Here is an 11,824-nt window from a genome sequence, read left to right as displayed (position 1 = left end):
AACTGTATTTGATTTAAGACCAACCATTGACTTGGGAGGTGGCATCATTCTGGACAACTACAAGTGGTCGTGCATGGGAAATAGGGCAGCCTCGTTCGAGAATATTGTGGTGCAGCCTCTGTCCTTCACACTGAGATTCCATAATCTCAGAAGCTTTGCCAGATTTTTCCTCTTTCGCGCTTCCTGCAGCCTTGTCCCTATGCATCTCATTGTGGCACACCCTCTCTTCCAGTGCCCTTTCTGCCATTGCTTCATCCCTCTCATATAATCCTTGTTTGGCTACTTATTAATCTTGTGTTAATGAGCAACTTATATCCTTTAGGTATGAGGATGCAATGGCTATTTGGATCCATATGTGTGCTGTTCTTCAAATCTGTGATTTTACATGCTCTTACCCTTCTTATGTAGCAACAACTATATGCAAGTTTCATGTAATCTAATATGCCTTCACCCTTATTGTGTTTGTTAGATTAATTGTAGCTGAAACGTATTTGAAAAATTGGTCAACACACTTAGGTTGACAAAGTATAACTACATGATATGATCCTCGAGAAGGAGGAAAGAAAAACGGATTCTCAATAATTACCGTATTTATTATGAAACAAGATGCATCCTTCGTGTTTTGCTTAGGATGTAAAAGAAACACGTTTCGCATCTATACTTTATGATTAGGTTGAAATGTATCTGAAACCTCAGTGGATGTACTGGGGAGATAAAAACGGATTCTCATTAATTATCATGCTTATTATGAAATCTGATGATGTAGCACCCAATTTTAATAAAAGCGCGCGAAACGAGACACGTTTTACTTGCATATTTTATTTTACCAATAGGTTGCAATGCATTTGAAAACTGAGCATGTATATCGAAGTTATCAAAATGCAGCTATATGATACAATCTTCTGATAAGGAGAAATAAAAATTAACTCTCATAAATTACCATATTCATAATAAAACTAGATGCATGCCTCTAATTTTGCTTGAAATATAAAGTAAGACACCGTTCACATCTTTATTTTATTTATCAATAGGCTAAAAGCCTAAAATGTATTCGAAAACCCTGTAAATGTATTGAGATTGTTAAAGTTCAACGGCATGATACAATCCTCTTAAAATAACAATGAATTACTTTTAACTATCACATTTACTATGAAATCAGATGCAAACCGCTTATTTTGTTGTAAAGTGAAACACAGTTCACATGCGTATTTTATTCTGCAAATAAGCTGGAATGCATTTGAAAACTAGATGAACGTCCCTATGTTGTTAAAATACAACCATACGATGCAATTTTCAAAAAAAAAAAAAAAAAAGAGAGGAAATAACAGCAACTGGCTTATATATTACGTAACAGATGTTGGTTCCTCGTTTTACTTAAAATGTAAAGTCAGGCACGTTTTATACCCATAATTTAGTTTACAAATAGGCTATATGAAAGCTTGATGAATATATAATGAGATTCTTAAATACAGCAGCTAAAAATTACTCCTGCATGAAAGCTTCAAGCGTAAGCAGGTTTTTACTTTCTAAAGTACTTAGGGATAAACTAGATGCGACTATTTTGTATAATGCATAATAAATTGTCCCTTACTAAGTTATAGGAAAAACATGAGTACTTTCTTTGCACTCACTTACTTCCCCAGCTTTCTTCCATAGCCCCCCCAACGCATTAATTAGTATTTATTTGGTCCTATTTATAAAATTTATTTTTAATATATTAAATACAAACTAAGAAACATCTTAAATTTTATTAATTTTCATTTAAAATTTAACAGCCTTTTCACTTTATCTCCGTTTAATATATATTATATCTCATGAAAACAAAATCAACGCAATAATAAATGAAAAATAAAAGTATACATTATATAAAAAATTTCTCTCTCTGTTTTATAAATAAGACAAAAAATTTTCTTCTCTTTCTACCTTGTAAATAGAAACAGAAGAGTATTGTTAAAATTTGTGAGTTTCTCTGCAGAACCAACTTCAGGGTTTGATCCGGCAGGCTTGCATTAAAAGAATCCGTATAATGCAAGCATCTTACGAAGAAAAAGAACAAAATGTAACATACTCCTTAATTTACGTAGACACAGGCAAAACTAAATTTGAAGAAAAATATAAATATGGCGAGAATATTAACGGAAAATTGAGTTGGGGGGGGGGGATGTCTCATTCAAAATGTCATCGGGGAAGATATCCAAGTTAGAGTACCCGTATTCTTTGTTTACAAAATGCCCAGACTACCAATATTTTTTATATATAAAAACTTACTAAGTTCTCCAAGCTAATAAAAATTCTCAAGGGAGATTTTTCTTCAATTCTCATGAATATTAAACAAACAGGAAATTATCATTAAAAAATTAAATTAAATACGATAGTATCAATAAAAAAATTAAATACAACAGCAAAAATCCAAAAGCCCGGCCCCTTCCCTCGTCATTTCTTCCCAAGCAAAAATTGTAACAGTGGACCGAAAGAAGTCCCGGGCTCAAGAGGCGGCCGATGATGGTACTGCGATTCCTGGCACTACAAAATTTGATATGCTTTCCGAGAGGTGCTTCACTGCTTTATCAAAATTCACAAAACCCATGAACCAAAAATCATATCCGTCGACCGTCACAATCTGAATATACTTTTCCGCCGAGCTCTCCTTCATGATCACTGGGTTCACCGACCCGATCTTACCCAAAGGCACCATTAGCTGGTCAACAGTCACAAGATTTCTAATTATTAAGTCATTTCTTACACCCAAATCAATTGTTACATCCGGTCTATTTCTAATGTTCATCAAATTTGACAATCATTTGGGTAAAATTATAAAATTCAGAAGCGGGATTAGGGATCAGCATTTACCTTGTAGTGGCTCCAAGCCTGTTGCCCAGAGGGTGCGCTGTAAGATACGGGGCTATCGCTGCAAAATGCGATGTGAAGATTAGAGAGGTAGAGGGTTCCTGAAACTGGACCTGCCGATGTGGAGATGTGACAAGCGAAGGTCTTCTTGAGCTTCTCGTTGGGAAAAGTTGCGAAGTTTTGTTTGTAAAGAGCCTCAAATCCGCCTCCACTGATGGCTTTCGCGGTCAGATTCATCTTCCCCCAGGCCGTCGAAGACACCGACGGACTTGTTCTAACTGCAATCAAATAACAGCAGAGTCAAACACTCAGTTTCCGATCGGCACGAAGTCGATGAAAACAAGAAACGAAAGGAATAGAGACAGACGATTGTGCCAGACGTTGTTGGCGGTTACTTCAGCCTTTTTGCCCCATGAATCGAGGGTGTTGAGGATGGATTCCATGGGACTAGCGGGAGGCTTCTCAGCCGGAGAGTGCTGGACGTAAGGATGGTGGTAGTAGGGAGCCGATGGAGAGGAAGAAGATGCAGATGCTCCTCCATGGTGGGTAGGGGCAGAGGTTGAGGGTGAGGGATATTGAGGAGGTGACTGGTCGGCCTTCATTAGGATCTTGCAGAGTAGGTGGGAAACGCTTTACTTGTTGAATCAAAGTTTTAAGCTCGACGTTTTATGAACTGTTCCAGGTTGGTTGCTTAACCGCGTTATTGTTGCGACTCCCAACTCCCAAACACGCTTCAGGTCAAAAAAAAAAAATCCCAAACACGCTCGCTTTCTCACTCCTTCTTCCTCCGCTCTGTTTCCCATCCATAAGCGGTTCCGTGGGGTTTCATTACATTACGACTTGGAATACAAACCCAAAATTTCGGTCAACGTCGTATCCTTATTTTATCTATATTTAATATATATTATATCTCATATAAATAAAGTCAACACAATAATACATTAAAGGTAAAATTATACATTTATATAAAAAATTTATCTCAGTATCCTATAAATAGAATAAAAAAATATATCATCTCTCTACCTTATAAATAGGACCAGAGAAGTATTTATTTTTTATTTTTATGATTTTCAATTAAAGATGTTTAATCTCAATTAATCGACAGGGGGTCTTCACTTAGCGTAGAGTTTAATCAATATTCACTGGCGCATGAATAAATGGTTCATTTAGCCTTCATTTACTCCCTGCGTTCCTTTTATGAGAAACACTTAACTAAATCATATAGATCAAAAAAATTAGTTAAAATTAATGACAAATTGTAAGTTGTTTCTCAAAAAAAATTCTTATTTGTAAGGAAGAGTGAGAACATACGACAGAGATAAATAAATAAATAATGTTTTAAAAGATGAGATGATAAATATATTGAGTATTAAAGTATACATTTAATGGGACAAAACGAAAAATCAGTCTTTCACCCAAAAAAAGAGAAATTAATAAAAAAAATTTGAGGCATTTTATAAATGTTTTTTTAATAAATAGGAACAAAATAGAAATGTTAGTTGTTTTTTATTAAAAAAAAAAAAAGCAGGGAGAGTATGGCAATCAAATCACACGTACGTGTAAAATACGTCTGTAATCCCAGCCTCCAGATCCAAAAACACCGTCAAACACCCGCACGAGAAGAAAGAGCGACTTTGTCTCTTCAAAAGCTTCATTAGATTTCCATTTACACAAGAGGAGAGAAACTTCCCACGCCAAACACGCCCACTTGTCTCGTAGTCTTAATTATTATCCTTTGTTCATAAATAGCATCATTTGATTAAGCTTTTATACTACTAAACAATTTTTTTTAAAATATGAAATGAATTGTACTGCTTGGGTAGTAAATCTTATATTATTCATTAATATAATAATTAATTTATTTTGTAATTAATATTAATTAAACATATAAAATTCACAACAAATAATTGTACGTTACTCCAAAGTGATGAACAGCAGCGGGATAAATGTGACCATAAAGAAAGACCTTCACCCGTCAAGGCAAAGCTGCTTCACGGGGCAAAGCGTACGTGGCGATCGGATATTAAACCGAGAGTTGAGAAGTGTCGAAAAGGCGCATCGTTTTATATTTCGTTTCAGTCTGAGACTCTCCTCGTTGACATCATATCTCGTCACCCTCACCGATGACTAGTTACCACATTGCCCACCAGCAAGATTACCCTCCGCCAGGTTCTGCTTCACCCCTCTCCTCAACTCTGCTTTTCTTTCATTTCATTCATCTATTCGTTGATTTCCCGATTTCAATTATAATTTTTCTCATATTCATCGCTGAATTTTCACCCAGGGCAAGGATCTGCGTATCCTCCTCCGCCGCCACCGCCGAACCCATCCGCACCGGGGCCTCCTTACGGAGGTTATCCGACGCCTGCGTATTCCGGATACCCTCCGCCCCGGCCTCCTCAGCGCCCCCCCCGTCCAGGGGTACCAGGGTTATTTCCATGACCCATATCAACAACCGCCTCCTCCGCCTCAACCGTATCCCAATCACTATCACCAGTACCATGAGACCGACTGTCATTCTATGCTGCGAGGCTGGTATGCTTTCCTTTCTTATTATTTTTTCTGCCCTGCTTTCATCATATTTTAATTTTGGATTATGGGATTCTTTCTTTTATTATATGGTTGAATTAATATATTGACCCCTAACTTAAAATTTGGAACTAACCTACTTTGCTTGAATTTTGGTCTTATCCTTTAGTTCATCCAATAAGAACCCTTCTTTGTGTAACCTCTCTGCGAGTTCCACCATTTCTACACGCTCAAACCCTCATGTTAGTTCCTCTCCGGTCACTCCATTTTATCCCTCCGATCTTATACAATTTATTTGCAGTTCGTATTCTGTTGAAAAAAAATATAGAGGGAGAATTCGAGTGGCAGCACAGGTCGCCCATAAAAGAGTCCCCAACACCCCAAAGAGATATTGCACTTGTTTCAAACTGTTTTAATCTTGATTGGGAATCTTTAGATAGGAATCATTTACTTTGTCAATACTTGTTTTGCCTGTTTGGAGTTAAAAATGGATACTGATGGATGTGTGCTAGTCTGAATTTGGACTTTGATCTTATATTCTGTGACAAATCAATGTATTTATGAGTATATATTATGCTTCCTCTTGTCTAACAGAAACAGTTTCCATGCTATCGTGTCGGGACTAGAGGTCCAATTCATAATTTAACTTCCGTACCTGATTTGATGATGTTAACTCAAGCTTCGCCTTTTTGTTTTTTGGCCAACCAAGCTTCGCATTAGTTATCATTAGGCCAAAACGTTGGAATGTTTGAAATGCTTGTTTGCTTCTTCCCATTGAATATGATATTCTAAACAAGCAATGGTAGTTAGGAAGAGAAGGCCATTGCACAAGACACTTGTCATAAAATACAATGCAATGGTCAAGATACAACTGATCTGATGGTAAGTACTGATTTGGAAGACACATACTTGTTTTGATATGTTCACTGTTGCGCTTGAACATGGACAGTTCAACAAAAGATTTGACTTTGAATTTGATTTCGGCTTCTTTAGACATAGCCAGAGATCCTGATCTGAACATGACAGGTTTAAATATTTGATATTGTCATAGAACTTGGGCTTAAGGTGTCCATTCTTGATGGGCAACTCGTATCACCGAATTAAATTATTTTGAAGGATCATTTTCACATGCCTGCCTTGTTTATTTCTTACGATGTTAACTAATGCGGATCTTCATTTGCCTTTGCAGCTTGGCAGCACTCTGTTGCTGCTGTGTGCTAGAGGAGTGTTGTTCTGATTGTCCCATTATAAAATAATAATGAGTCGTTTCTGCACTTTTGGTGTGCTTGGATGTAGCACTCTCTGATAAGCGTGGGATACTGAGATCTGTCGTTTTATCGTTCTTGTATGCTCAAAACTGTTATGTCTAGAGACTGTGATTTAGTTTGTATGGGTCTATTTGTCATTGTATGCCAACTTCATATACAGTCAGATATAAACTTAATATGTGCAGAGAACCTCCATTTAGCTAATAACATAGTATACTATACTATTAGCCTTTTCTAAATCCACTCTTGCCCTTATGTTGTCGGGAAACTCAACTCAAAACAACAAACACTCCCCCCCCCCCCACCAAAAAGAAAAAAAGGAAGGAAAGAAAGAAAGCTTTTAACTTTGGTTCATGTACTTTTTCTGACAAACGATACCCGCACTCTTTTTTTCATTTTTTGAATAAGATCTGAAACTTCATTAAACTAACAAAAAACGAGTACAAACATAACTAGAAGACCCTATCCTTCATCAACATCCGCCTCCTAATCTAGAGAAGGAGGTTGATCAAAGAGTCAAAAATTCTCAGCTATCCTATGAGCTAATTTAGCTAACCTATCAGCAATAATACCCGAACTCTTTCAAACCTATACACTTTTATCCCCCGAAAGACTGGTATAACGCAATATCCCATTTCTTTGATGTATTGTCACTTGCTTTCTCAGCAGCTAGGCTTCGATTAGCTTCTGGGCTTTCGACTTGGTAGACAATGCTGTGAAATGGTTCTCGGCTCTTCTTCAAATAATTTGCAAGTCCTTTTTTGGAAAAAATTAAAGGGCCAAACATTGAAGACAGGTTATCAGTGAAACTTGTGACCTCTCATTAGTAAAGGAGTTGTATCTCTACTAAATTGTAAGGGTATTGACAATTGCTAACCAGCTTACAACTTTCTCCAGTGTGTTACAGTTAAAATTAACATTTTTATTTATTTATTTGGGTAGATTTTTTTGAAACAATTCTTTCTTCCATCCTACTAAATGGAGGAAGACGCATATTTGTACTTTGTAGATGTGTTTGGTGTCCATGAAAGTCCGGCTGCCTGAAAATGATGTTATAAAGATGAGATGAAAATTTCTGGTTCTCTCTCATTGTATAACCGGCTTCCGAAGACGCCGAAAGATTCGCTTCATTTTTACAGGATGGACCGATGGAGTGTGATGAAGGAGATTATGGCAAATAAACGGTCGTGTAACGTGAATCAGTTTCTCTACATTTTTTCTTCTTTTAACCAACTACTAATAATTGTATCATCCATCTGATATTAAATTGACTAGTCAAACATGCATATTCAGAACCAATTACTCGTTTTAACAAGTCAGGGACACAGCCACTTCAAATCACCGGCCTCTCATGTTCCGGATAATCTTATCACAGGGTGTCTAGTAACCCTCAAGAATACTTATGGAAAAAACTTTTTCACAAATTAAAATAAACTTTTCCACATATAAAAAAACTTTTAAAATCATACTTTCGTTTCTATACAAACACCTTCAACACCTAGCTAGCAAGGAAATTAGTCCAACAGGCATGGTATGGTATTATCGATTACAAGTTATTGGATTATCAACATGGCATAATACCCTAGTAAAACACAAAATGGCATAATACGATTTCAATAAGGGTTGCAGGCAGCATCTCTATGAGGACTGATAAGCAGAGAATGCAAAATAAAACAGAAACAAGCCACTACACCTGGCTAAGATTCCATTAATCAAGTCGGCCTAAGCAAGTACAGAATGCTCGATAAAAGGAAAATTAAAATGGCCTAGAATGCACCTACTGAGTCCATACAAATTCTGGTGCATCCTTCCTCTTCCCAACTAAAGTTCGATAAAGGTACATCTTCTCTACTCTTTGCCCATCCTTCATACTACATTCTTCCTGTTCATTCTCATTTATGATCTCCACATTTAGCCTTGGCATCTTCTGAGCCAGTGTCTTGCAGGCTCCAAGAGTCACTTCGCAGGACGACATCCAAAGGGATCGCATTGTCTCATACTTCCCTACGTCCGTTAGAAGTGCTGTGTTGCCAAAAGGGCAATCTCTTATCTCAAGCTTCCTAAGCTTCTTGCATCCATTCAGCACATATTGCATCCCCTTGTCACTTTCTCCAGCAAATGCAATGGACAGCATTTCCAGCTGCTCAGCATACATCCCAATGTAAAGGAAGACTTTATCAGTCAACAAGCCAGAGAGCGATAACCGCTTGAGTCGCCTGCAAGACTGTACTATTGCCCCAAAACCTTCATCAAGTGGCTGCAGTGTGTCTGGATCAGGTTTCGTCGGCTCCAAGATGCACAACCTAAAGCGGATAAAATTTGGACAGCTCTTCGCCACTGTTATGAGGGCAGCATTAGTCATCTGTTGGCAGAAGTAAAGCAGTGAATGAAGCTTGGGGCAACCCATTGATATAGCAACGAGTCCATCTCCCGTTACAGCCCCGACCAGCCCTAAAGGGATCACATGGAAAAACCCTCAATTCTTGCAAATCTTTACATGTGGCAGCTACAACATCTAGTCCTTTGTCTCCAATGCAATCCAGTATCTGCATACAGAAAACATTAGCATTCACCAAAATAGGGTTTAGTTAACAAAAGGAAAAAGATTCTGCAGCTCATTAGATTCACCCATAATCGCTGAAGTTTCCCACACTGACGAATTAGTTTCCTCAGCTCTTTACCCTCAATCCCTGCTGCATAGCTCAGGTTCAAGGCGGTCAAGTTCGAGCAAATAGGATATATAGCAGGAAGGCAAGAAGGCGCAACCTCCAAAAACCCCGACAAACTGGTTATTGATTTACACTTTAAAATGGTACTCTTGAGCCTGGCATATGTCTCAGAATCCGGATCATGAACAAAAGACCCGGTACCTAGGTCAACTAGCTGAGGTGCTCGCATCAATATCCTTTGGAGGGTATCAAGAGGCACAGCAGGATTTAACCTCAAGCTCTTAAGGTTAGGAGATCTGGCCACAAGCCTTTCAAGAGCTCCCATATTGATCTCTCCTTTGAGACAAGCAAAATTGAGAGAGACGAGTGATGTACAAGTATCAGGAAAGCAGCTTAGCCATTGGCCTTTGTGATCCTCAATTTCATTCTCTTGCAAGTCCAGCTCTCTAAGAAACCTACATTTTAAAAAGAAAAGCAGAAAACTGGGGAGTCAATTCCATATGCTTAACATCATGTAGTTCCTTCAGCGCTAACGGTTTCCCATGACGATCTTTACTTACTCCACTTCAGCAATACCAGAAGGATATTTTTCTCCAAAGAAAAAATTATAAGGCGATGGCAAACAAAAATACAAAAATAGATTAATCAATTTGTTGAGATGCTTCGAGAACTAATTTGTTAGCAAAACCTGACAAGCAGATGGGTAAAGTTAAATTCTGTTAAAATATATCATATTAGAATTGAGAGCATCCAAAGTTGTTACCCACTTCGCTCAGAGACGAGAACTCCTCCATCTAACATTTAGACATGCAACAAAACGCAACAACAATCCACAAAAAGATAATAAAACCCAGCAACAGATGAAAACTTCAACAGACATTTGGACATAGAAAGCAACTACTCATAAAATAGCAGCGCCGCTCCTTCGAGCCAAGGATTTCCAAAATCATCCAAAAACCAATAGTACCAACATTCGTCAAACCAAAAACCCATGTCAACAAACTAAAGACAATGGCACCTACAAATATACAAGGGTCCCAAGAAATTCTGCTCACTTGCAATTTGCAGCAATAGTACCCAGGCCATCGGTGGTGAACCCTTCACAGCTCACAAGAACTAAAGACTTAAAATTCGTGAAGGAACGGGAAAGTAGCTCCAGGCTCATCCGAGACCACCATCCTCTTCAATCTAAGCTCCTCCAATCCCACCCGGTTCTTCGCCAGTGCTTCAATCCAAGGGTAAACAAAGCCTCCCCAATCATGGGGAACTAGATTGAAGTCTGCAAAATGAGGCTTTCCCTTCAGAGTCAGGGATTTTAGTCTAGGAAACCTCTGGATCACCCTCTCCGGGCTGATCGAGTAACAGTTACCTATAAAGACCTTTTGCCGGCTACATCTTTCTATTCTGTACCACGTTTTGCACACCAGAGACACGGCGTTCCGGTCCCGGTGGGACGTCACGAAGTCAAACACGTGGTCTAGTACCTCCTCCGGAAAGTAATTCATCCTTTTCCCTACTTCGCGATCCAGATTCCACAACTCTCACAGAAAGTATTCATATTCCTAAGGTTAAAAAAAAAAGGTTCTACAGAGACGTAAAAGAAGCAGATATGTTGAAACTACTTTCTCGGAAGTCCCAAATCACAATAACAGACCCAAGATCCAAACCCTGATATTCGAGACAATAGCAGAGAAAAACGATGGAAAGTCAGATCTCGGGCGAAAGAAGAGAGAATGAACAAGATCTCTCCAATCACATTCACGAAATAACTTCAACTCTACAACAGGGGGGAGATCTAAAAACTTCACAAAGCCAAAGGGACTATAATTAAAAAAAAAAAAAAAAGAGTGGAGATTTAAGATTTCCCGGCCTGGATCTGCTAGAAGTGGTAGAAACGCCAAAAAAAGAAGGGGCAGAAATTCTCTTAAAGGCAAAGGGGGGGCTGAAATTCCGAAGAAGAGAACAACAGGAAAATCATACGGAGTGACCAATCATCTGCAAATGAAATGGTGATGATGACGTTGGATATATAACATTGAAGAAAAGGAAAGACGGAGCTAATAGATATCAGAATCTATAATTCCCACAAATGGTATTCTACAGCCTAAAAACCACTCCAAGCGGGAGCTTAACAAACCAGTCCCTCCTCTCTCTCTCTCTAAGTGCCTCCCCCTCACATGCCCATGTCAAAGCTGAATTCAGTCAGAGAACAAAGCTCAACCCAAATGTTTGGACTAACTGACCATGGTTACCCCATGACAGTGTGGTTGAGCCAGAGCTTTGAATCGAACGGTAGGCGCCGATGTTTCTTGTGGGGATTGAGAGAATCTTGACCGTCGGCAGGATGAGCATGCATGCGTCCTTATCACTGCTTTCCAAGGGAGCCTCATCTGCAAAAGTCTCCACCCTCCAGCTAGAAAAAGAGACCCAGAGATACAAGACATGCGAAAATCGGAAAGCAACTCGCTACATAATCGCCCCAGCTTTCGTCATAAAACTACGTAAATGCCA

At 38.6% G+C, this 11,824-nt stretch overlaps 2 protein-coding genes and 1 long non-coding RNA gene across 3 annotated transcripts; 1 reads left to right on the top strand and 2 right to left on the bottom strand.

Annotated features, from left to right (window-relative positions):
• Positions 1–2,294: 2,294 nt before the first annotated feature.
• Positions 2,295–3,692, bottom strand: LOC114736554 (GEM-like protein 5). The gene is made up of 3 exons (XM_028924408.1): positions 3,215–3,692; positions 2,851–3,125; positions 2,295–2,698 (listed from the first exon to the last, which is right to left on the bottom strand). The coding sequence occupies exons 1-3, from the start codon at positions 3,447–3,449 to the stop codon at positions 2,486–2,488; spliced, it is 723 nt and encodes a 240-aa protein (XP_028780241.1). The 5' UTR covers positions 3,450–3,692; the 3' UTR covers positions 2,295–2,485.
• Positions 3,693–4,845: 1,153 nt separating this feature from the next.
• LOC114736557 (uncharacterized) lies at positions 4,846–6,883 on the top strand. Its single transcript, XR_003739356.1, has 3 exons — positions 4,846–5,016; positions 5,132–5,382; positions 6,566–6,883. It is a non-coding gene; the product is annotated as an uncharacterized LOC114736557 (long non-coding RNA).
• Positions 6,884–8,232: 1,349 nt separating this feature from the next.
• On the bottom strand, positions 8,233–11,667 carry LOC114736552 (protein AUXIN SIGNALING F-BOX 2-like). The gene is given in 5 exon segments (XM_028924405.1): positions 8,233–9,085; positions 9,087–9,190; positions 9,273–9,768; positions 10,369–10,473; positions 10,475–11,667. Coding segments are annotated over 5 exon segments (1,713 nt in total). The 5' UTR covers positions 10,819–11,667; the 3' UTR covers positions 8,233–8,421.
• Positions 11,668–11,824: the final 157 nt, after the last annotated feature.

This window comes from Neltuma alba, unplaced genomic scaffold, assembly GCF_004799145.2.
Source record: "Neltuma alba isolate B1F8T4 unplaced genomic scaffold, ASM479914v2 tig00013343_pilon, whole genome shotgun sequence".
Classification (NCBI taxonomy): domain Eukaryota; kingdom Viridiplantae; phylum Streptophyta; class Magnoliopsida; order Fabales; family Fabaceae; genus Neltuma; species Neltuma alba.
Note: the sequence above shows the minus strand (reverse complement) of the source record. Positions and strands in the feature narration are given on the sequence as shown.

Coding starts and splice junctions, on each gene's coding strand:
- LOC114736554 (XM_028924408.1), bottom strand. CDS start 3,449: ATGAAGGCCGACCAGTCACCTCCTCAATATCCCTCACCCTCAACCTCT. Junction 3,126..3,214: donor CAACAACGTCTGGCACAATC/GTCTGTCTCTAT, acceptor ATTTGATTGCAG/TTAGAACAAGTCCGTCGGTG. Junction 2,699..2,850: donor AGGCTTGGAGCCACTACAAG/GTAAATGCTGAT, acceptor ACTGTTGACCAG/CTAATGGTGCCTTTGGGTAA.